The sequence below is a fragment of the Diorhabda carinulata genome, chromosome 3 (genome assembly GCF_026250575.1).
Source record: "Diorhabda carinulata isolate Delta chromosome 3, icDioCari1.1, whole genome shotgun sequence".
In the NCBI taxonomy this organism is placed as follows: domain Eukaryota; kingdom Metazoa; phylum Arthropoda; class Insecta; order Coleoptera; family Chrysomelidae; genus Diorhabda; species Diorhabda carinulata.
In genome coordinates this window covers 13,648,263-13,673,167 of record NC_079462.1, presented here as the reverse complement: position 1 = coordinate 13,673,167, position 24,905 = coordinate 13,648,263, and the positions used below count along the sequence as shown (strand labels likewise).

The 24,905-nt window shown below is 28.8% G+C and overlaps 1 protein-coding gene and 1 long non-coding RNA gene across 3 annotated transcripts in view; one reads left to right on the top strand and one right to left on the bottom strand.

The window, feature by feature from the left end:
• The window catches only part of LOC130891036 (protein I'm not dead yet), a 70,334-nt gene that overhangs the window by 34,677 nt on the left and 10,752 nt on the right, over positions 1-24,905 (top strand). Inside the window, exons 1-3 of one of the 2 annotated variants that reach the window (XM_057795524.1) lie at positions 12,866-13,194; positions 23,142-23,306; positions 24,282-24,599. In XM_057795524.1, coding sequence (XP_057651507.1) covers positions 13,173-13,194; positions 23,142-23,306; positions 24,282-24,599 — 505 coding nt within the window. In that variant the 5' untranslated portion in view covers positions 12,866-13,172. Of the gene's footprint in view, positions 1-12,865; positions 13,195-23,141; positions 23,307-24,281; positions 24,600-24,905 lie in introns of those variants that run through there. The other variant, XM_057795525.1, reaches the window with a different exon arrangement.
• Positions 5,950-9,376, bottom strand: LOC130891044 (uncharacterized). Its single transcript, XR_009058845.1, has 2 exons — positions 9,102-9,376; positions 5,950-9,041 (listed from the first exon to the last, which is right to left on the bottom strand). It is a non-coding gene; the product is annotated as an uncharacterized LOC130891044 (long non-coding RNA).

Sequence of the window (24,905 nt, the reverse complement as noted above, 5' to 3'; positions counted from 1 at the left end):
TGAGAGTAGACATCAAATTCAATGAATTTATATTGAACACAATGTTCACAGTGCCAGTATACCAACACTCACAATTACAGTCTGACGCGTGTTTCAATAACCAAGTTATCGTCTTCAAAAATTGAAACTAAAATCTTTTAATACCTTTTTTATACTAAATTTTCCCACCGATAAAATATCTCCCGTGAAATATAGCGGGAAAATCTCCTTGGTAGCAATCTTCATATTTATTCCATATTTTAAATGAGCTATGTGCTCCTTAAACCAGACATCAATGTATCTCTTAGTCTGTCCGATATACTTCCCGTTACAATCATTACAGCTCATTTCATGTATACCACTCTTCCAAATTTGGTATGTTATCGTTAGGGTTAACCAATGATTGTTTTAATGTATTATTGGATTTATAAACCAATTTAAAACTCACTATGTTGAAAATTCCTTCTAATCCCTTTCCATAAATAAGACTGAAAGATACCAGAGCAAACTTTTCTTGTTTTTTATTTTGATTTTGGAAAAAGGTGGTTTCACATAGAGATTTCTCAAACCTAGAACGGTTGATTAACCTATTTACAATTCTCTTATCATAACCGTTGAGTACAGCTACATCCTCAATAAAAATCCTTTCCTTATTGTATCTTTCGATCTTTAGTGGAAAGTGAATCAAATGGATACCGACCATATTATATTGGATACAATGAAAGGAATGTACCTGTACTTAAAGGTGTTTTTTCTAAATATATAAAATTCTAGCTTATTAATATTGTGATTTTCTTAAGGAAAAATCGATTCCATTCACAAACGCTATTATGGAGCTCCTAAAGCCATCTTAAAAGAATTATACCAGAGGTAACTGCAATTCACAATTGTGCGATGAAAATGATGAAGAATTCCAACAATTGCTGTTACATACCGAATGTTGCATGTTTATCAAGATTTTATTCCCTTTTTAACTCAGTTTTGGTGTTTCTGTATAGGAAAAATCCTGATTTATAATATATTAAATGATATATAAAAGAGGGTATCAAAAATTTTGACTGAAAGGAAAATATCCTGGATTGTGGGGAATTGTGCTTCTGATCTTGTTTCCCTCGTCATATCTTATCGAAAAAAGTTTTATTGCCGTTACAAACTTTTTAACAAACAAAGGAGTAGATTGAATATCACACAATTGAAGCCAAATATTGATAATCTGCTGTCAAGTTATAACAATAATAATTAATAATGTAATGAATTGAATAAATTCCTACAAAACAAGAAATTATATCTACTATACGAGTATTTCTCTTTACGACTCTGAATGCGAAATTTCTAAATAAAATTTGTGAGCATTGATTGGATTTTGAGCAGTGACTGTAGATTTCAAAAAAGTAAAGATAGATGAAGTCACTTTTTCAATTAACCAAGTATCCACTCATAGCACAATCAACAATTGAAATTCAATTGAAAATTAATTTAGTTAATTTTATTACCAAATAATTAAGCCCATCAAGCAATCAATTCTATCTTTCTTTCGAAAACTATCAATTCATCGTTGAAACTCAGCCTCAATGCAATTGTTAGTAATGTATCTGCAGAGAACCCACCGGATTCAACAAAATTTTGAAAGTGGTCCACGATACAAAAAACTTTGAGATCCAATGTTCTGGATCTTCTAAAAGTGAATTATTATTATCATCATATACGTAATATGTACAACGTGGCTGAGGTCTCTAAACTAAAGTACTTTTGCATAGCGTACCTAGCTCTTTCTTGTTTAGAGTTAAGATTATGGCTTGATTTCTATTATCTAGATGTAGCTTCTTTATTTGGTGATGAAGATGTCTGCTTTTCTGTTTATCTTTTCCTATGCCGGCGTATATATTTGTCTCGAATAGAAAAATTTTTCATGAGAGTTTTTTTAAACGAGCGTTGTTGTATGATACCATAAATTCCCATCTAATTTTATAATTTATTTCTCTTAAACTTTTTTTATACTTGGAATGGTATTCTTTGTGACTTTAAATGCACAAATTTCTAATTTTGATGTGATGACCACATTAAATATTTTGAAAAAAAAGTGACAGAAACTGTATTTAAAAATAAATTATATTTAATAAGACAAAGTTTATGAATAATGAACTGTATTATTAAAAATTATTATCAAATATAACGAGCAATGCACATTACTTAATTTTCGATAAATTACGCATAAAAACTGTTTTGATAATTGTAATCTAGATACGTCAGAGCGTTCCATCGTCGAATCTATCAATTTAATACATTATGAAGGGAGCTGGCGGTGTTTATATTGACGTGATAAATTGCGTTGGATAATTTCGTATAATTAAATTAAAAAAAATAATATGGAATATTGTTTTCTTCACTAATAGTAGATATCAACTCACCAATTGAGTACCTAGTACAATTACAAAAATTTTTACTGAAAGTTGATTCAACTATTAGATTAGTTACAGCATTAAATGCCATTATGTTAGTACATAATTAAGTAATATCAGTTATCACCTCCATTCTCTGTCAACCGTGTCTTTCTACAAGAATTTTGTGATTAATGTCACTATTCACTAAAGGACGAATTTCTTAAGAAGATGTGAGGACTATAATACCTCTGTCAAATAATGCCGGACTAGAGTTTTTCGCAATAAACGATTTCCAAATAAATTCTTATACAGAATCCGCATGCAAGACAGCTTTCTTTCATAATTTTATTTTATTATACTCATTCTCATGGGCGATAGCTTGAAGATCTATTAGTTTCTATAGATAACAATAATGATTATCTTAATTGTACCCGTTGTTATAAATGAGAATAGTATTATCTTCAGACTGTAGTTAATGACATAAATAGTCCAGTAACATTATACATCACAACAACATGCATCAAAATCCGGTAGTTCTGATTTTTTGCAGACTTGTTTATGATGTTGGCCTAATGAATAATAAGCCTCGAGTGCCAAACTTAACTTCGTTGAATATCAAAAAAATTTCCGAAATCAATGCTTTTGAGGTTTAACATTTTTTTCGAACTTCACAATTTCTTGAAATTGTGTCTTTCTGATTGTATTTTCACCCTGATTATACTTTACTTTTGTGATGGAATGCTAAAAGCTAAAAAGGAAAATTAGAAGTGTGAAAGATGATGTTTAAGGGTTAAGAATTAACTAAGAGAAGAATGGAATAAATGACTCAAAGAGGAAGGATAGAAATATAGAAGAATAGATAAATTCTTATTTATGCACTGAAACAAATGTTTAAAAAACAATCTTTTCAAATAAAACAATTTCATCTTTGATATCATCTATTATTTATTAAGCTATGAATAATTAATTAATAAAGTTAATAAACTTACTTTTTCAGGATATTGAGTAATATTCAAATAATAAGAAATTAAATTAAATTATCTCTCTTGGTCCCAGTTGAGGTTCTTCAGTATCTGGATTGACGTATTGGGATGGCATATTCCCTCTTATCAGAGGGATAATGAATCGTCGACATCTTGTGCCACAAGTCATCCTCCATTCCAACATCGGACAGATTGTCGCCATCTGGGATATATGCAACTGCAGCATCAGGTATATTTTCTCAAGAGGTCACGATGCAGTGCCTGCAGACTGATGAGCATTTTAATCCTGCCTTCCTGCAGCTGCACGTGTTCGCACAACCCTTCGTGCAGCCGCAAGAAATCATCTGCAAGAGGTGTTGTGGGGCTACACCTCTAGTCATCAATTTGGAAGTGTTGACTTATGGCGAAGATATCCACCCCAAGACAGGACTCAGTGTGAATCCCAACCACGCTTGTACCTGTAAGAAGATTATTCATGAGATTAGAACATGTTGAATGATATGTAATTGATGCAAGGTCAAATTTTTACCTGATTGTATGTCGGTAAGGAGGAAAATAGATCAGTGTCTTGTGTAGGAGGTAACCTGACTAGATTGAAGCTAGTCTTTTCATCGGATTTCCCGATTTTCGACAAAGTTGCGTTGTACACTTGGTGTCACAAACTTGGATTATTTAATAAGCCATCATCATAAACACGCCTGCAAAAAATCAGAACTACTGTGTTTCAAAAACTAGTCCTTTAGGATTAGAATCACCAAAATTTTAACAAAAAACCGATTTTTAATGTTTTTTTTTTTCGATATTTGACAAAATTGCGCTTAGCCATCAAGGTCCCAAACATTAGGTCAACATTATAAACAAGTTTAGAAAATCAGAAGTACCGAAATCAACACATACTACTCCATATTTTCAGGCGACAAAGTTACTGGATGACAAAGCTACAAATGCGTAGCAATTAAATGTGAGATTTAGTTTTAATGAAGCTTCCGTGCTACCACGTGCTTTAGTATCGAGCTTGTAGTTTAACTAGGAATTGTGGTATATTAATTTCGTTATAAAATACTGAATTCATATAATTCAAAAAACAATTTTCAAAATGTCAGTATATATTGTATCCCCGGATATGTGGAACGACTCTTGTAAAAGATAACAAATTCTCGATTTAAATTTTTATATTTTAGAGTTGGTTGATAACTTATTTCTAACTTTTTCTTAGTTTCGAAACATAAAATATATGAAAATTTTTAAGGAACCAATTTTTCTCTACAGTAAAGTAAAAATTATTCAGAAGAGTTGCTTAGAATCAATATTTAGATTACTATAGTAAATTTCAAAACCACCGTTCAACTATATTTATAAATTTTTTGAGTCAAAGACTGCCAAGATAAAAAAGCAATATTAATCTGTTAAAATTAACTATCAAACACAACGTTATTAAACTTGAACTGTTTTTTAATACAATGTTAACATTTAAGGAAAAAGTTAATATGTTGAGAAACCGACGAAAGATCCACATTTATGGTTATTACTTTTATTCAATGAGATATATGCTATTAGTACAATGTACCAAAATACTGCTTGGCGTTCGATCAAGAGATTTCTTATAGCAGAAAGGATTCCTTATATGAATAAGGAAACAAAATCTTATGATCAAACTAATCGGAACTAGCCAATATCATTCTCACATTTTTTGATTCAGAGCTTTAGGAGAAATTACCTGTTGTTGAAGAAAAGAGATTTGTTCCATCCCGACAATTCAATCCCGTATTATGTGAAACTTCCGAAATATTTTATTATATAATTTATTTATTATATAATAGTTTGAAATGGGTTTAAGAAAATTTAAGCTCGCCATGTAAACTATGTAAATTTGAGAGATTATTATGTCAGATGAAATATTTGTTAACAATAACTTTCTCAACGCCCCCTCATATTTCTTTGTATTCTACATACTAGACCACCGAAATATTTCATTAATGTCCTGTATTAAAAACTACAAATTTACTGAAATGAAATATGGTATATGGTAAAGATCAGTATGCGTTGTGTTTATTAATTCATTATAAAAGCTAGTTTATCCTGTTTTTTAATATGGTATTTGGAATTTGTAATGGATAATTATTTTCTTTCAATACATATTTTGCTTCTTCAAGAGCTTTTTCTCAAAATTAGCGATCTGATATGTTGCAGTTTGGAGAAATAGGACATGACTAGAAGTTTAGATATTATGTGGTCAAGAAAAATATCCTTATTTAAAGTTCATCGATGATAGTTATTCCAAGATTTGGAATTACTAATTGTTCTACAACATTAGAAATGGATCCCTCCCTAAAAATTTGCTCATTTTATGTTCGAAATATATTGAAGTGAGATTTTTCTCTTTTTTTGTATTCACCTACAGCTAAATACATATTTAGTAAAATATTTATAAATATCTATACTACTTTAATTGAAATGAATGCACTTACATTGCGAATTTTGATATTTTGAAATTATATATTTTTTCTTTGTCGAAATTTCACTTAATTTTTATTAATTATATATTACGATGTAGAAAATCTTTAAAATATTTTCATCTGTGAATTGGGGAAAGAAAAAGAAAGAAAGAGGAAGAAAATATATAATATAATAAATCAATTCATATCATCCCATCTAATGAAATAGGACAGTAATATGACATATTACATACATCTCAATATTTGGAAAGTTATTATAAAGTCATTAACGTGATAAAAATATCATTAACAAACAATACATTTAATTACAAAAACCAAATACAAAAATTGAAGTTTTCAAAAATGGTCATGAAGACTTAAACATTTTGAGCAAAGTTTATGAGTAATTATGTCCTATAAATATAAATTTATTGAGAAATAATTTGAAATGTTAGATATTTCCTACTTTTTTCTTTATTTAACTTGCATTTTGAGATGAGGATGAACAACTTCCTTATAATTGAAACACATTGTATTTCGATATGTATGTGATGAATGAATTATCAATTCATGCATTAGTTTTGTCCATATGGACAAAATCTATAGAGGCAATAAAGTCATACGTAAACATTAAACGTTAATTCTACTAATATCGAAAATCAATATTCATTTTAGAAAATAAGTGGAAAAATGTCTGATAAATAAAAAACTGGTCTATAGTTCCTTTATGTTAAAAGATCCAATAAGTAAATGTACATGTATATAATGTACAGTTACAGTTCTTCTAATATCAATTGCAGAAGATATAGTTATAAGTTATAAGAGGATCAATCAATATTTCATAAATACGCACGGCACTGATACCAAATTAAGAAATTAATGATAAATTTCACTCCCCGCTAAAATTCAGTAAATATCTAACAAACCATCAGTCAATGTGGACTCTCATCTCCACTGTTTACCAATCAAAGCATCGAATCATAAACATAAATGCATTTCTATTAGCCAAAGCCGCATGTACACAATTTCTTCGAAATATTTCCTGACAGACATTGGCGTTGCTTGGAGAGATTCATTCAATTAAAAAATGTATTTAAATAAATAGAAATATGGACATTCTTTAGACTATGGGCGAATGAAGATAATGAAATTACACAGTGTAGTGAGAATAAAGACAAGTATGAATTTAATAATAAAGATTTAGATATACAAATACAGCAAGTTATTTTAAATATATTGGAATGTTTAAAAAAGGAAAATATTCAGCAATCTGATAATGCAACCATAATAAGAATTGTTTAATTAACTAGAATAAATAAATTTTCCATTAATCGAGTAGTCACGAATCAGTTGACAAAGCTACTCAAGATTTTATACATTAGAAGGATACAGCAAAAGGTAGCAGAATATCCAGAATACAATTAGTGTCAGCATGTCATACATGTCAGCATGTGTTTTAAACACAAAAAACTAAATAAACGAAAGACTACTGAAGTTCTAATAGACACATAATTTATCTAGATGAAACATGGTTTGCCAGTCACAATGTAAAAAATTTCGGTTGGGTTGACAATAGTAAAAATTGCTGTTTTGAATGGGCCATGTTCTAAAGGGAAACGTATTATAATAGAACACGCTGGAAACAAAGACCGTTTCGTGCTTTATTAATATCTGATCAAAAAATTAAAAACTGTGCAGCTTATTATCATGAAGATATGACAGCAGAATTATTTGGGAAGTGGTTTAATGGACAGCTTTGACCTTACATTCCACCACCAGTAATCGTTATGGACAACTCATCCTATCACTCGTGGCAACTCCTTAAGATACCAAATAGTAGTAGCAGAATTACGAAAATATAATCAGTCTCCAAAACTGAGTAAAAATGTTGTAGAACTAGTAAATAATGTTCTGTGTTGAACATGTTATCAAAGAAGAAGATAAATATGGGGTATCACTCTCTTTACAATTCATTATAATTCAATCAAATGATGTCTCTAGTTCAGACGATTCTGACTACCATGATTATTTATAAAGGTACATTGAAATTGAAATATTTTTTATTTTGTTTTATTTGCAAGAAAATTTATTTTCCTTTATTATTTTTGCTTTAAAATTAAAAAAAAACGGACGGATGGAGTATAAATAGTTCACCCTGTTTAAACCAAACTCCCTTACATTTTACTTCATCTATTTACGTTTTATATTATAAATTTCAGTCGTAGCAAGTTAGCTAGGTATAATAATGACTTTTTTCCAAGTTCCAAGTAGGAATACAATTAAATGCATCTGTCTAAATAACGGCGTATAATGCTGTCTAATTTATAATATTTCGATTTCCTTATATCGAATACTTTCTCGCATAAGTTATACATATTTTTAAAATTATTCATAAAAACTACAAATTTATAAATTGAAATATCTACGCCTATGGTAGATAAATCAAACAAAATTGTCGGGAAGGGTTTTTATAATCTGCAATTGATCTTGGAAAAACTATACCACAACACTGCATCGCAACTTCTTCACCGTTTTCTCAATAGAATCTACATCTAGCTTCGATCTTTATTGAAAATAAATCCTCGCCAATATACTCTCCCAGTAATTCAATACTATTATTAGTTATCATACTTAACTTTTTACTAATGTTTTCAATAATTTAAATAATTTAAAAAAACGATCTGTAAGGGAGCAAAAAACCGAGTTCCTTTTCTGCATTGAGAAGTTATCACTCACTATAAACGTTAGTGCCTGTGGATCAATGTGGTTAAAATTAATATCGTATAAGAAGCTTATTACTCAATTTAAAAATAGACGACCCGTTATTTCAGCAAAAATATAAAAGAACTTATCGAGACCCCACATTTGTTTAGGCATAATCGATTATAGGTAGCGCTTGTAAGAAACATAATCGTTTATTCCATTCTATGGAGGAAAAGCTAAGCTTAAAATTTTCTACTTAAACATGTACTGTATGCTATTTATACTATAATCTGCTTTGTTTTTGGAAGCTCTAATTATGGTTCTTAATGGACTAAGAATTATGATATATAATTTCATTTGGTCTAGTTTCACTTCTAGCTTTATGGGCTGCTATTATCTCCACCCTGCTCTTACTTAGTGCATGAATATTTATAATGCTTTTTACACATTTCTTTCAATAGTCTTCTATTTATTTGATAAGAAAACATTTGACTTCTAGTACTTCACTACCTCCTCAGTCGAGTCGCCTTCTTTAAATGTTTCACATTTGTATTAGTCTCCTGGAAGAAAGGTCATAAGATCAGTATTTCCTAAGAATAATAAGAATAATTTTTTCTTACCAAATAGATATCTTGTCACCTATTGCAACAACGTGGAATTGTGTTAATCACTTGTTGATTTATGTTTTCAAATCATTCAAACCTGAAACGAACTTAGTGTACTCTTTACCCTTATTGGTTCAATTTCTGGTATCGCATTCATATCTTAGATTTACTGCTTTTTTTTGAATTTTAATTTGCAGTTAGACTTAGTTACAAATGCTTGAAGCAACTGGGTTTTCAGTATCCTCCTTGACTTTATTCAGAATTAAATCCGATGACGAATGTTGAAACGGCTCACTTACCATTTTAATTATAAATAATACAAAACTATTATTTACTATATATTATTACATCAGCAAGTATCTATTAATAACAATATATACTTACATATATCTGAACTTAAATACGTCGATGACCCGCACGAGCAATGTATGCAATGAGTGATTGACTAGTACACGGCGGCTTCCTACTAATAAATAGGAAATTTAATAAATTAATAGGGCTATATCATAAACCCTTTAGAAATGGAATCAATCATGTCGTATCAGTCCATCACTTTCTTTTTATACCTTAGATACAATCTTAATAATGAATTAGATACTTTATGCCCTTGCTCAGGGGAAAATTTTCGAGTAGATTATTAAATACCAATAGTACAGCTTCGCTAATATTCTCTACATCATTATCTGACATCTACAAATTATTTTATGCTAATAGACAATTAAAAACGATAATGAAATATGGAAACATACATCAAATTTTTTGTGCAATCAGATATTCTGGAGGCTGGAGAAAAGTAGAGAATTGTATAAAAGATTTCTTTCAAAATTCTTCTACTATAGGGCGAGACACTTTCTTGTCATTTAAATTCAATTGAGTACGCTATTTTATAGCTAGATGGTCCGTTGTTGTCTCCAACATTATGAAAGTTTATGACTGGCTTCGAGCTGCTTTTTGTGCAAATTTTTAGTGACAATTATGAAGTCTTTTATTCTGAATAGGTTTAAACATATTGAACCAGTATTAAGATTATTTGAAGTTTATGCACGATTTGTACCTACTTCTGTTTTGTTTATTTCAATTATTGGCAAAATTTGTTGTACAATTATCCTGGATGATTTATACCTGAAAATCATAAATAGGGATCAATGTTTAAATGTACTCGAAATGTTCAAATTTTAGATGTGTCGGAAAGATTATACTGGCAGAACTGTCAAATCCTGTGGAATAGTAATCGCAACGAGTTTCGAATTATGTATGTATACTGAAATATTTATTATCAAACGTTATCTTCTTAAGATTAATAATCATTTTAGAATGTTGGAGCTGATTATATTGATAGTACAATTAGTTTTATGAAAATGACGGATTTCTGAGTTGATGAAAACTTTCAATTAACAGGTACAGACACAATAGAAATTATTTTATCTTTGAAGGGAAAAAATTTATAATTAATAGTCCAAGTGTATCTAATTTTAATATTAAGTAATAAATCTTTCCAGACTAATGTACCATATCCTTTTCATGTTTGATGCATTTAAAACAGACAAAAACAACTGCACTAACACGAATTGTCAGCAACTATTGTTTCATATTTCTATTAAATAAATAGATGGATTGAAATTCCAACCATGTATAATGCTTTTTATTGAACATTGTCCTTGAAGTTTCAGTTTCATAGAAAAATTGTACAAAGGCTAAATGCACAATAACATCGGAGACAGAAATTATGATCAATGTACATTGTAAAAATATGTACAGTACATTATATAAAAGTATAACAATATTAAAATTTCTCAGATTAATAAATTGAGGTGTCTCAATTTTTTTTTATAAATTATTAAATTCATGCGAGTCAATATTCAATATTAAAAATTGTAGTTGACAAAAATATGGAGTTTGTTGATTCTTGCTGCTATTGAAATTGTTTCTTGAAATTGAAATACGTCAAATTCAAGGACAGGTTCGATCAAGTTGTTATGAATATTAGTATATTCTTAAGGGTTAGATTATGAATGACATTAAATGTTTATGGGTTAGATTAGGTTAGGTCTTTATGGATGAAGATGAAATTTTGTAGGTTAAGTGAAGCTCTCGTACTTTCTTCTTGTTTTATATAATTACAAAGGTACAAATTTAATTCAACATTAATTCATAGGTTGCATATGATTATGTTATTTTAAAAGATATATGTTAATTAAATTTATGTAAATACATTATCTTATATAAGTTCTCGTTCTATTAATTTGCTGAAGCAGTATCAGTATTCCAATTATATAAATTTAATTTAATTTAATTTAATTTAAAATATTTATATATATATATATATATATATATATATATATATATTATATATTTATGTTTTTAAATCGTCTTGATTTCAGGTATCTTGTGTTATAAAATTAGTTTTTTTTAATATTAATTAAGAGTTCTAAAATGAAGACGATTCAAAAACATAAATATACAGGGTGTTTCAAAAAAAGGTGATTCCGTCTCTAGGAGAGATAAAAAATGGAAAAAAAATTGCTGAATAAAAAATTTTCATAACGCCATCTGTAATTAAGATAAGGGGCGTTTAAGAAAAAAAATTATACACATTTTTTATCATTTTGCGGCAACTACTGGCAACATTGTATTGACATTTTATACAAATATATTTTGGAAGCTGATGCATCCAATGATTTTATTTTTATGTCTGACTCTCAGATTCGTCCCAAGTAGTACTGGACTTGAAACTTTTTCAATATTAGATTCTTAAGCAAAATTTCAAGTGAACTCAAACATTATTTAATTTTAAACCAAAAAGATATTCTTGATGCTATGTATCATTTTTATGTATAATTATTAATTATTATTATGAATTGGTAAGCATTATGTGAATTACAAATGTTTTGTCGATAAAACGGATACATTTTAAAAAATTGGGTCTGATGGCTTTCGTTTCTTGTAACATTTCACAAAAATTCAGTCTAATCAGTTTTTCAAAGTTAAATAAGTATAGGCACAATGCTATTGGAGGCCATGAAACAAACAATAATTTGATGATCGTGTATTGCGGTTCAGGGACAAAATGTTGTTTGTTTCATAGTAAGGCCTCTAACAGCTGGGTACACATAATTATTCAGCTTTGATTTCAATTTAAAAAAAAATAATTCTAACAAAAATGTTATTCCATATTATTATTTTTAATGATTTTAATTATAAGCCTTTTGATAATGCTTCTTGTCAGAAGAAAAACGTCAAGAAGATGAGATAACAATCTAATAAAAAATCAACCTAAAAGCTCAAGAAGTTTTAATAAAAAAATTTCTCTTCTTCAAAAAGACTGAAATAAGTCGAAACGTCAATTTAAAAAATTATTTAAGAAAAAACTAATTTTAAAGCAGAAGGGACCTAAAATCAAGAACATATGTGAAAGGTCTAAGAAATAAGATTTATATATATATATATATATATATATATATATATATATATATATATATATATAATGCTTCCTGTTATAAGTCTTTCACTGAACAAAGCATTACCATATTTATCGATCTTTTGTCGGTTTCATAACACTTTTTTCTCTAATATTCACATTGTAAGTATTTGAAAAATATTTTGATAAATATCGAAATAGCTCGAAAATATTTTTGTTTCTATTCTATCCGTTTTCAACATAATTGAAAATAATAAACGTATCACAAATAAATAAAAATAAAAAAAAAACATTCGAAAGTTAAACAATTAATTATCAAAAAAAAGTTTAAGACGCACTCGCAAGAGTAGTGTTGACCCCTAAATACAGCAAAGCGGCGAATTCAAGTATGCAGCTGTGTTGTATCGCTATCAATTTTAGTCAATCTCATAAAAACGCGAGTACCATATTAATACTACTATATAATTATTTTACAATGCGTATGATTCTAGAGAAAATTTTCGAGAATTTTCTTGTGTCAAAAACCAATTAGTTTGGATAATATTTCCTAGTAATCGGAACAGTGACTGAACTATTGAATAAATTTTTCATTAGTGCTGGAACGTATTAGTTCTGAAATTCAAAATTAACCAAATTACTGTTTTGTTGTGTAGTTACTGTGATTCAGAATGGCTCATCGGACATTAAACCGTACGTACTTCTACCTTTATAATTTAATTCTGATTGATATTAGAATGTAGAAATCGAAGCAGTAGTGAATTTATAAATGTAAAATTAATCGAATAATAATTAAGACGAAAGGCTATTCTCATTTATAGGTATCACGTAATATTATTTTCGACAAACGATGAAGATAAATCAGAAGAAATATATTTTCCCATTTGACAAATAATTATAATTACCCTAGCACAAATTAAAAATAGGTTTGTGGGTTTTCATAATGAAAATAATGTGTCTCTAAGTTTTACTGGAGCTATTTTTAATTTAGCTAATAAATTTTGTTTGTTAGTTTTATAAGTGAATTACCTGGAGAAGGCAGAAAAATCATATGTATAACTTGTGGGTAAAGTGCATATTTCTCCCTTGAACGATTCATCCTTGGGAGAAAAAGTAGCATTTTCCACCCTTGTTATACAAATAGCTATTGTCGTAAGTTTTTTTGTGTGGTTTGTGAGCTTATTCGATCGATTTTAAACCTTAATATTTTCAAATGTATTGCAAAATTGCTTCTTAAAGAGATGTTACTAAAAGAAGGGCGAAATTTCCGCCCGGATAAGTGGCTATTCTGTTTTTCCACTATGCAATGTTTTGCTCAATGTAAACAAGCTGTAAATATACTCTAAAACTTCTGTACAATAAGCAAGATTCTGACTAAAGCTCTTTTCATCTAATGAAAAGGAGTTGACTCCACCTAAATATTTAAGTTTGTGGGTTATTTTAAAACCTTGAAATATATTCTCTCATGTTTTAATGATATTAGTATCTAAAACACTTCCGTAATTTGAGCACAAAATAAATACAAGTGCCCTAAATTTTGTAAATTGCTTGAAAGCTTATTTACACACTCTTTAAAAAAACTGCGAAAATACTTGATTTTCGCTGTGTTAGTTTCACTGAAACAGATCTAGAAAGTATCTCTGTTCTCTTAATACCATGAAAAAAAAAACAATACAAAACAACACTCAATACCAGAAAACCCAAGAAAAGCTAACATGGGAACACACGAGATAATCAATTGCTTACCAAAATAACCAAAACCTAGTTGTTATCTGAAAACTGAGCTAAATATCTTTAGTCCCATCCTATTAATCTGTTTTTGCGACATTTATTCCATGTATTTCATAAACAAATCAGTTGAAACTGTAACGAGCCAAAGACAAGGGAACAAAATTTATTTGTTTTCCAGTAACAAAAAGTTGAATTACCTTAATGTTGTCTCATTACTAAACCACATTTACTGTCGAAAGAATGAGAGACTTTTGCAATGCTTGTTTTTATTAGTAAAGTTGCGGTTTTAGAAACTCGTCTGCTCTTTGTAGGATTTGTGATTACTTTTCTATCGGTACTAGCATCAGCAATGTAAATTCCACTGTTCATAAAATCATATTCGACTAATTAGTGCGAAATCGTTAACAAAATGCCAAACTTGAATTAATTTACCATTGAGCAAAAATCAGGTAATGTTGAACTTAAGGAAGTGTAGAAAAACTGTGGAATATAAAGTATTCATGATTCAACACTAATTTCAGTAACTACTATACCTCGGACTATAGAAAAGGATAGCAATGTTCATATTAACCAATCATCCAGAAAAGTAAATATCAAAAAATGAGTTGCCGAACAAATCTGAAAGAACAACATTCGGTCGGGATACAATATCTCTAATTTTTTGTAAACATTTCTTAACTGTGTTACTTTCAAGTGTGTCTCATATAATTTCGATCTATATTTGTTTTCATTTCTATTTGTATTAGCTTAATTATTAGATAAAAACATTTTTGATCGTGATCAAAGATTGATTGACGCACTTAAAATAAAAACAATTGATTATTTAAACAAGAAGAAACGCAAATAAATATTTTGTTTTTATCATAAACTCGTACATTGGTATAACCATATTATTATTTATAATTCAGGGGATGTCAATAACAATCACGCCGTCAATTGTTCCCAGAATATTTAATTTTTTTAATAGTTGTAATATCTATCGCGCAAAAATTAACAATGCAAAAAAAGTTGATATTTCTGTAATAACCACGAAGAATTAACAGACTTTCAATGTTTTTTTCGTAACTCTTGGTACAAATGCTCAATTGAAAAATCCATCTAATAATTATGGCACCACAATAATGGATATAGTTTTTTCTCGGACCCGTAACCAAAAATGAAATTATCATTATCAGAATTGAAATGAAAATTTATGAATCACCGAACTAACTATTATCTTTGATTTTATCTCATATAAAAAAAATTACTGTGTTTAGAGTTGACCCAATTTGTGTATATATTTTGTTTTGGCCAAAGCTTCTGATAGCATTCACCATCCGAAATAATCAGTTGGACTACAAAATATAGGAATTTTGGGGAAAGCTCTCAATCTATTTGATTACAGACAACTTATCATAGTGGATTAATAGGAAGTATTAGAAGAGAAATGAAATGACAGAACTGAAATATATTTTCCTTTGCCAACTTGTTTATATATGAGATTCTTCTGAGGTTATAGTAATAGAAAACCAATGTATACTCGTTTTAATATATATTCCGAGCTTTCGAATAATTATATTCATAATCGAGGGCTGGTATTTTTATATTCATATACATTATACAATGTACATACTTTTACATTATACTTTCAAACTCAATGATTATATTGATTCTCATTTAATTAATTATTGTTTCCACAATTTAAAACCTTTGCAAATCGTAACTAATTATTTCCCAGACGATGAATATATAAATGGTCGAAAGCTCTGAAAGCTCGGTTTATTAATTTTTATCATATCGATGACCTTTTAATCCTTTTAATCTATTTTCAAAATATTAAGAAGAATCAAAGCATCAACTACCAACTAATGACAGTTAATCTCTCAAATTAATTACAAACCTCAAAATAAAAATTAATTTTTGAAGAATTCAGAGTGTAAGAGGCAACGAATTTGCAGACGCACTGGCTTGAAAAGTAATTCAGTGCGAATCTTTTATGTTCTTATGTACTCCTCAATTCTGATCATGGAGGGATGGCAAAAATGAATGGTGAAGAAAGTATTTTTTCTCATTACATTCATTCTTATCTTCTAAAGGGATATTGTTTTAACTACCCTCATTGTGGAAATTCCTTATCTATAATACAAGAATTGTATTGAGATTAAACATAATAACATCTAATGCAAAGTGTGAATAAAACTATTTCTAATAAAATTTATAGTAAAAAAATAAAAGCACATATAACATTCAACCCAATCCTAACTCTTTAAAATATTACTGTATCCTTATTCTTCATTTCCTCCACTTTTTCACTAAATTTTAATGTAGAATCAAGCAAGCGCTGCACCTTTCGTATCAAATAAAAGAGAGAAGAACCTGTTTAAATAAGCTGATAGCCCGTTAGATTAGCTGTTAATAAGGTTTCCATTGGTATCTTAAACTATCGAATTGGAAAAATAGAAAAGCATAAGAGTATCTCAAATAATTAGTATTATCTATTCCACATGAACAAATAAAAGAGAGTACGAAAAAGGAAATATCTTTAATTATTGTGTTTGTAATTTCAACATGTGAAATCAAATGAGAACAATAAAAGATACATTATACCTGAAGTGGGAAGTGATTGGATGTAGTTGACCTTGTTACTATGCACCTCCAACAAGTATTAATCTCTTAACAATAATGAACTATCTAGTGAAGTTTTTATTCTATTTTCTCTTGGGCTTTATTTGCACAATTGCACAAAGGTCAAAAAATATTTTTCTTTAAAAATTCAACCAACCAATTTATTGAAATTTTTAGGTTGATACATCATCAACGTCGATCATGTGTGAAAAATACATGAAAACCTTGTCACTTATTGGTACACCTTGAAAGTACTTAACCTGAAAGATTATTATTATATTAATCGTTCAATAAGTTGGTGTCAATGGCTAAGTAAAAACGCCATCCTCGACCTTGTCCTCAGTTGATACATTGCTATTGTTTATAACTAGAACGTTAAGAAATTATTTTCGTGTTTCATAATAATCTACTACCTTCAGTTTTTTAACAATTAATTGGTTTCCTGGAGAACCATATAGATAGACTTGATCAACAAAATGACCCAATTTTTTTCTCTTTATCTATTCGCACATAAATTAATGGTGATCTGAGCTACATAAGAAAGTATTTGTTGATTAAAAGTCGAGTCGTTTTCTAACCATTCATACAAACTAATCCATTGAAAATTTATCATTTTCTTATGTTTCGAGTATTACCTTTTCAAAACAGAAATAAATTAACCGTACTGTATCAATTAACAAACATTTTTTGCATTTCGTTAGTTTCCTCATGAATTTCTGACAATATTGCGAAGGAGACGCGTAAAATATGTAAAATAATAAATTCACAACAAATCGTCTTTGTGAATGGCGAAAATATTTCCACGGAAAATCTATTTAAGCTGAAATTCGAAATAATCATAAATCAACATTTTATCGCAATTTATCTAATGCGGGTAAAAATCAGTCAAATTCGAATTGTTAATGTTTATTTTAGCTTCTAATAACTAGATACGCGATTTATTGAATAAAATTACAAAGCTTTCCAAACTAATTGTTCAAAAATATACGTGAGAGGCGTTTGCAAGGAGAATAAAAACGTAATACTCGTAGTTTCTATTTAATGAAAAATTGTTATATACTTTATAAAGAATTACTGAATCCACATTCTCACTTGCTGTTGAAGAATGATCTAATTTATCTTAAAATGTTATTTCTTCATCATTAAGTGAAAGTTTGATTGATTTTAGAAGTGTATATTGTAGGAACCAATTCGAATTCGAAGTGTAAGTGTAACTACTATACACGTATAGTAATTAGATCACATGTTTTTTATTGTTTAATTTGTATGATTTATAGTTCTCAAAATTGTTTATGATTTATTGAAGTTGAGTTTGTAATTTGAATGTATAACAAGTGTATAAAGTAAAAGACGTACTTGAAAAATATTATAAAAAAACATGAAACAATGAAATATTTCCATTTCTGTTCTAATTTTTGGATCAAATGATGGTGCATTCAAACCTATTTTTCGCCAAATTCGCCAAATGATGAATTTAATATTCATTGACGTGAAAGAGAGATTAACTCTACCTTCAACCACCTTAAAATTACCTTCTATTTTTTTATGTAGGAAATATGGGCTTCTAATATATTGATTGGAACGTTCATTCTTTTTCCTTTGAAAAATGCTACTATTTTGACGTTTATTGCAAAACTGTATATGAAAAAAGAAATACATCTGATTCGCGTATTAGTACCTATACTATAAATCATAACCACTCGTATTGGTATTAATATTAAAAGAAGTAGAAAAGTCGCTTTCTCAGCGCGAGAAACTATAGCGCATTTTTTATAGTTAGCAATCAATAGATATTAAAAAAATCTTAATTTATATAAATAAATTTCCATAAAAAATAAAACAAGAGAAATATCAATAATTTCATTTATTCAATCATTTTGTCCTCATTATTTATTGACCATTCTCATAATAATGGGTTTATTAAATGAAAAAAATGATTTATAAATAAAAGTTTCAATTTTGTAAGTACTTAATTTTGCAAAGACTTCATTATTGTATTTTTGTTTGCTCGGATATTTCCAAATTCGGTGGTTTTTGAAGGACTGTGCTCGGAAAAAATCACAATAATCACGTTCATTTCGGCACATCTACAATTACACAGAAATTAAATGCAAAAAACTCGATCTTTCAACATGCTTCCGGTGAGGAGATATCGCTAATACAAATGCGCTAAAAATTTGTACATTAATAAAGTGAAGGCAATATACAATTCATTGACTTGTGAAAAGCGTTTGTTCTGAAAAAAAAAATAAGTTATAAACTTTTAAACTAACTGTACTTTTCACATTTGTTTAAGATGTTGGAACTTTTGTGAGTAATTTTATATAAGTAATTTTATCAAGGTTAAGTTGTTAAAATAAGTACATATAGCCCAAAAAGCATGCACTGTATGTTAAAAGAAGTTCTACCATCTTTATATAATGATACTAACTCAGGGAGTCTATTTTGATAAAACTCATATCCGTGATGGACACGTTGAATAACAATTATCGGTATACTTTCTGATGAGTGCATTTACACTCAAGAGTCATTCTATTAGTACAAGTTAAGTGTATTTTGAGAAATTTTTAATACGAACTTACTTTGTTTTTTTATATTAATTTTCACACTAACTTGAAAAAATAACATTTTTCAACAAACGTTTTGAACCATATATTGCCACTCCATAGTTCTTTTTGAAAAAAATATGTAAGGGAATAGAAGGTAAGTATCATAGTTTTATTTTGATTTGGCTTTTCCATAATATATCGTTCAGTAACAATAAATGATTTTGACTAATTCAAAATTACTGGCTCAAGTCTAGCCGATAAAACATTGTATGTTCAGCAAACAAGGTATTATACTTAAATATTTTATCAAATTAACCCATTGATAATTGAGGATCGTCAAAAATAAAATTATTGACCTAAGACTGATAGACTTTCTTTGAAATCATTGATGTATTATATCATAAATAGACATATATAACTTTTCAAGATTTTAGAAAAGAAACAAATAGTTTTCAAATCGCATGATTCACCCTTCGCACAAATTGCACTTTGAGCCTTCATAATTTTATGTATAAAAGTTACCCGTTAGAAAGTTATCCAGCAATGAATATTTTTTGCTTGCCATGTAATTAACATATCATGTACGTATATAATATATTTTTGTTACCTACCTTCAAAAACTTGTATTATCTTATTAGGTCATCATTTGATTTTTTCTTTACACAATAATAGAAGATATCATTTCGCTCTTAGTGGTACCGAACTGCATAAAATTAGTTATTAGGAGCTGTTTTGTAAGTACCGAACCAATTAATAACAAATTAACATTGACTTAAAATTTCACACATAATTGGGAGAAAGTGCATTTATAAAGTACGGCTACTAATCTAAATTTCTTAACACAATAACGCATAACACAACATAATCTATACTTTTCAATTACATGAAATGTTCAAAGAATTCGAATCTATTGACCAGCAAAGTTGTATGCATTAGTTAATTACGTTTCCCTTTTATGAAAATCTTGATTACTTAAAAAGCTGAGAACGTCACTATCTTTTTATTTGTCATTTGTTTGCCAGCAGAACTCAAAAGCAAAAATGAATTCCCATTTTGTAAATAGCATAAAACATCTGGTAACAATTTTTCTTATATCGGATTATTGTTCGCTTATTATTTTCGTCCTGCCACATTATTTACATACTCACTATTATGGTTTATATATGTGAGATTCTTCGGGTTGTATATTTCTATTCTCTAAATATTTATTAATCTTTTGGTCAAGGTGTTGATAACTTGTTTCTTAACTATAACTAGTGACCGATTAATACATCTGAAAATGTATGTCGTTATTCCAACTTTTTCTTGGGAACTGAATTTATGAGTCAATTGTTCAATAGGTACCCAAAGTACCTTGGAAAGTCAAATATATAAATACAGAGCGGGAGCTATCCAAGAAAACCAATGCCCTGAAAACTATGTTTTACTAGATTGGAATTTCTAAAAGCGTTGCTAATATTCACACTGAACAGAAACTGAAGGATTTCACTTTCAGTCTCTGAAGACAATAACTTTATTATTGATATACACGTCAGACAGTGTTGTTTTGAGTGTTGTAGAGGTAGTGTAAACAGTGTATTAAGCGATTATTTTTTTTTGGTTCAATCATATATTTATATTTGGTGCGGCTGTGTATCATGTTTTTTTTTTTTCGATCATACTAATATTATAGTAATTTCTTACTATTCTGGTTGTGATGGCAATGGTAGATAAATTAAATTGAGTGCTATAAAAAATATACAATTAATGATAACAATATTGTTATATATTAATTTATATCAAAATGGATTGTAGAATTTTCCCAATTAATAACAATAGGAAAGAACATTTGTTGACAATATGGTTTATATTAAGTTTATTGATAGAAAACGCAGAATATAAAACAGTAGAAACCAATGCACTGATTATCATTATGTGAAACTTATTTTGAAAATTTTTCTCAGCATAACCAATTTTCATATAAAAATTAATAGAAATGCTAGGTGTAGAGTTTTATGAACATATTTAAAAAAAGGGGATCAACATTGACACAAACTAAAATATATATAGCCAATTCAAATAACTAGGAACATGTACTGAAAACAAGATTGCAAGACAGACCATTTAGGAACATACCACAGAGCAGAATGATCGGTAACACAATATTGTGAATGAATTATGAAAAATACTAGAAGGATGGGATGAAATGGAGTTCGAAATGTGGGATTCGACACAAGCCCCGACTACTACTAATTACTAATAAAATTTTTATCGGGAATTTTCGTATTGTAACTTATCGCGTGGTTACAGAATATATTAGCTTGCAAACAATTTCGAAAATTTAGTGACAACTCGTCCACGGCATGTACCGAGAAGCTGGTCCTGTATGGTTATAATAGAAGAGTCTAAAGTTTGGCGAATGCGCCGACTCCAGGAAACCGCTTCTTAAGCAGCGGCAATTTGTTCATATTGATTTTTAGATCCAATTTCTGAGATTAACTTTTTATTTGTTTGTTTGTCTACTTTCTAGAATTATTCGAGAAATTCTTTTTGGTATAAATACTAGATTGATTATAAAATAAGGTGTTTAATTCAATGCTATAATGAACGGACCCAAAAAGTGAAAAGTAACCGGTGAATTTAAATAAATTATTTAAGTAGTGAATAGTTAATTATTATGAGAAGTGAGTGAGTGTATTGTTAGTGTGTAAATGAATTTAGTAAGTAAGAGACAGGTGTTACAATTTATCCCGCCAATACAAGTAGTTTAAATAAGAAAAAATTACAATCTATTATATGAATGTTGGTTTATACGTTTTGGTATTTGAAAGTTCCATTATTATGTAATATGAATCCAAAGTTTCGATAATAAATGGTATACCCGGGATTGCTATTTCTAGTTCTGGCCTAGATAATTATTACTGTGTACTGTTTGACGTTTCTGGTGAGTATTTTGATATTAAAGGTCATATTGTACATACTTAATGAAGCGCAAGTTTGTAGTAATAGTTATATCCGAAAGGACTTTGTTAACAGTAGTAGTTATCAATTGACCGAGCGTATGTTTTTTCATCTTTCTGAAATTTGTTCCTAATATTAGAATGTTATAAAAATATTGCTCTAAACTTTGAATACTTTTTTCGTATCAGCCATCTCTCAAATTCTATTTTTGTCCTCTTATGTTTACTCGGGGATTTTTCATTTGAATCCTTCCAATTATGGCGCAGGTAAACTACTTCCCTTTTCTTGATATGACAGAGCAACTGGCTGTTTTCATTTAATTTTGCGTTCAAGGTGGCTTTGAATTAGCTAGTTTATGTCTGGAAAATTTCTATTATTTCTATTCTATTGACTGATTTTGCTTTAGAGGCATTGAAGCCAATCTGTTCTGCTCATGCTTGTTTTGTTCATAAATACATAAATACTTGTATATTGTCAATTATAATTACATTATCACGTTGAACCACGTTTGATTTATTTTTATACTTTCGTGCTCTTTATCTAGAGTTTGGTGGGAAAGTTTTCAATATAACTAATAAATAAAATTGAGTAGATAGATATTACAACTAACTACATAATTTTTCACCACTCACTTCTAAGATACTATTATTTCGATAAACTTCTATTATAAATTCTATATAAGAGGAATTTTTATCTATTCTGGTACCTAGACTATCTTTGAAACCAAACCCTATGTTTTTAGCGGAGAGTTGCATATTATCACTTAAGTAGTATGAAAAGCTCAACTATCACTTTAATCAAATATTTTATTTCCAGAGATCGTCGACAGTTTTCGAACAAAGGCCGCTATGTTGCTGCGAGCCATTAAAATTTACTGGAGAACGTTGTTCGTTTTAATCTACCCGTTAGCTCTATTGCCAGTTTTTTTAACAAATAACACATCCGCCTTCAGATGTCTCTACGTAGTTCTTCTTATGGCAGGTAAATATTCGATTGATGTTCTCACAATGATTTTGTTGAGCTTTTAGTTTTCTATATATATGTATGTTGTTTCTATTAACACAAAGTACAGGATATACTAACACGAACATAGTCGACAGACATGTATGATTTCTGTTAAAAATATTTTGTAATAAAATCACGTGTTTTTATTGCATTCTTAGAACCTGTAATCAATTTACAATTTTGCAGAAATTGAGTGAAAGGTAAAACATGATAAACTTTTTCGCTTTAATTTAAAATTATTTGTAAATATCCACGGGCTATACTTACAATTAGCCACTTTTCTCATCACTTCTACACGTTCAAATATCCTCCTCATAGTGAGAAATAATTTCTTAGTGTTAATATTAGTCAACCATGAATTGTTAAATTTTTCTTGCTATGAAAACATTTGATGGAGTTTCCATAAAAACAATCAAAATACTTCACAATTATTATTGCTGCTAACTTTTCAAAAGGAAAGAGTTCTATGGTTATTTTTATACTAAAAGAGTTCAACATTATTTAATATTGATTATAATAGATAACGAAGATCTAAAGTTTAAAAATGTACCACCATAAATACTCAAAATTTCGCGCATTTTTAAAACACATGTTGAAAAAATATTTCAAAAAACTTGTCTCGTTTTTGAAAAGTTTCCAAAGAATTGAATTTAAATAATTTTTGCACTACTTATATTCACATAAAATTAATTGTTTGGTGCATTCTGTCAATTTAAAAATAATGGAATAACTGAAAGATATTCTGAAACTGCTTGAAATGGAAAAAAATCCGGATGCTCTTATTAAGGAAGAATTCATTTTTTTAATGTTATGATCGACTATAAAGTATAAAATACGCCTTGGGATCCAAAAGAAAGACTAACATTACTTATATTTGTAATATTTCATATGACGTAATTCTGAATTTAGTTTTATTTGTAGAATTGTGAGAACTCTTATTTTGTTTTATAGGCTATTGGGTCTTCGAAGTGCTTCCCCTCCCAGTAACATCACTTATACCAGTGGTCTTGTTTCCTCTTATGGGAATTCTCGGTACAGACCAAACGTCGCTGTGTTATTTAAAGGAAACAAATATGATGTTTGTCGGGGGCTTGATTATAGCAATAGCTGTTGAACACTGTAATCTCCATAAAAGAGTAGCTTTGCATGTGATAAGACTCGTAGGTTGCAGTCCAAGAAGATTGAATATTGGACTCTGTTCTGTCACTATGTTTGTTTCTATGTGGATATCAAATACAGCTGCTGCAGCTATGATGATTCCAATTATAGGTAAGATACTGTTTTTCTCTGCCATCTGCTATAAGAAACAAAACAAAAATTGATCTTTAGCAATCTTTAGCATGTAAAAAACAGAAAATTACTGAATAATAAACGGACGTGATACTATGATTGTTCATCTAATTTATGTTGAGTTTGTCAACTTAAAGCGTTAAGAAATTATCTGGGTAAATGTTTTTCTTCTTTAGTCAAAGCTGGAGTTTGTTTCCATAATTATAAAATAATGTGGTCACGTGCCCTAAGATTTTCCATGGAACTGATTATACTTATTTAATATTATTAGAACTATTGGTAAAT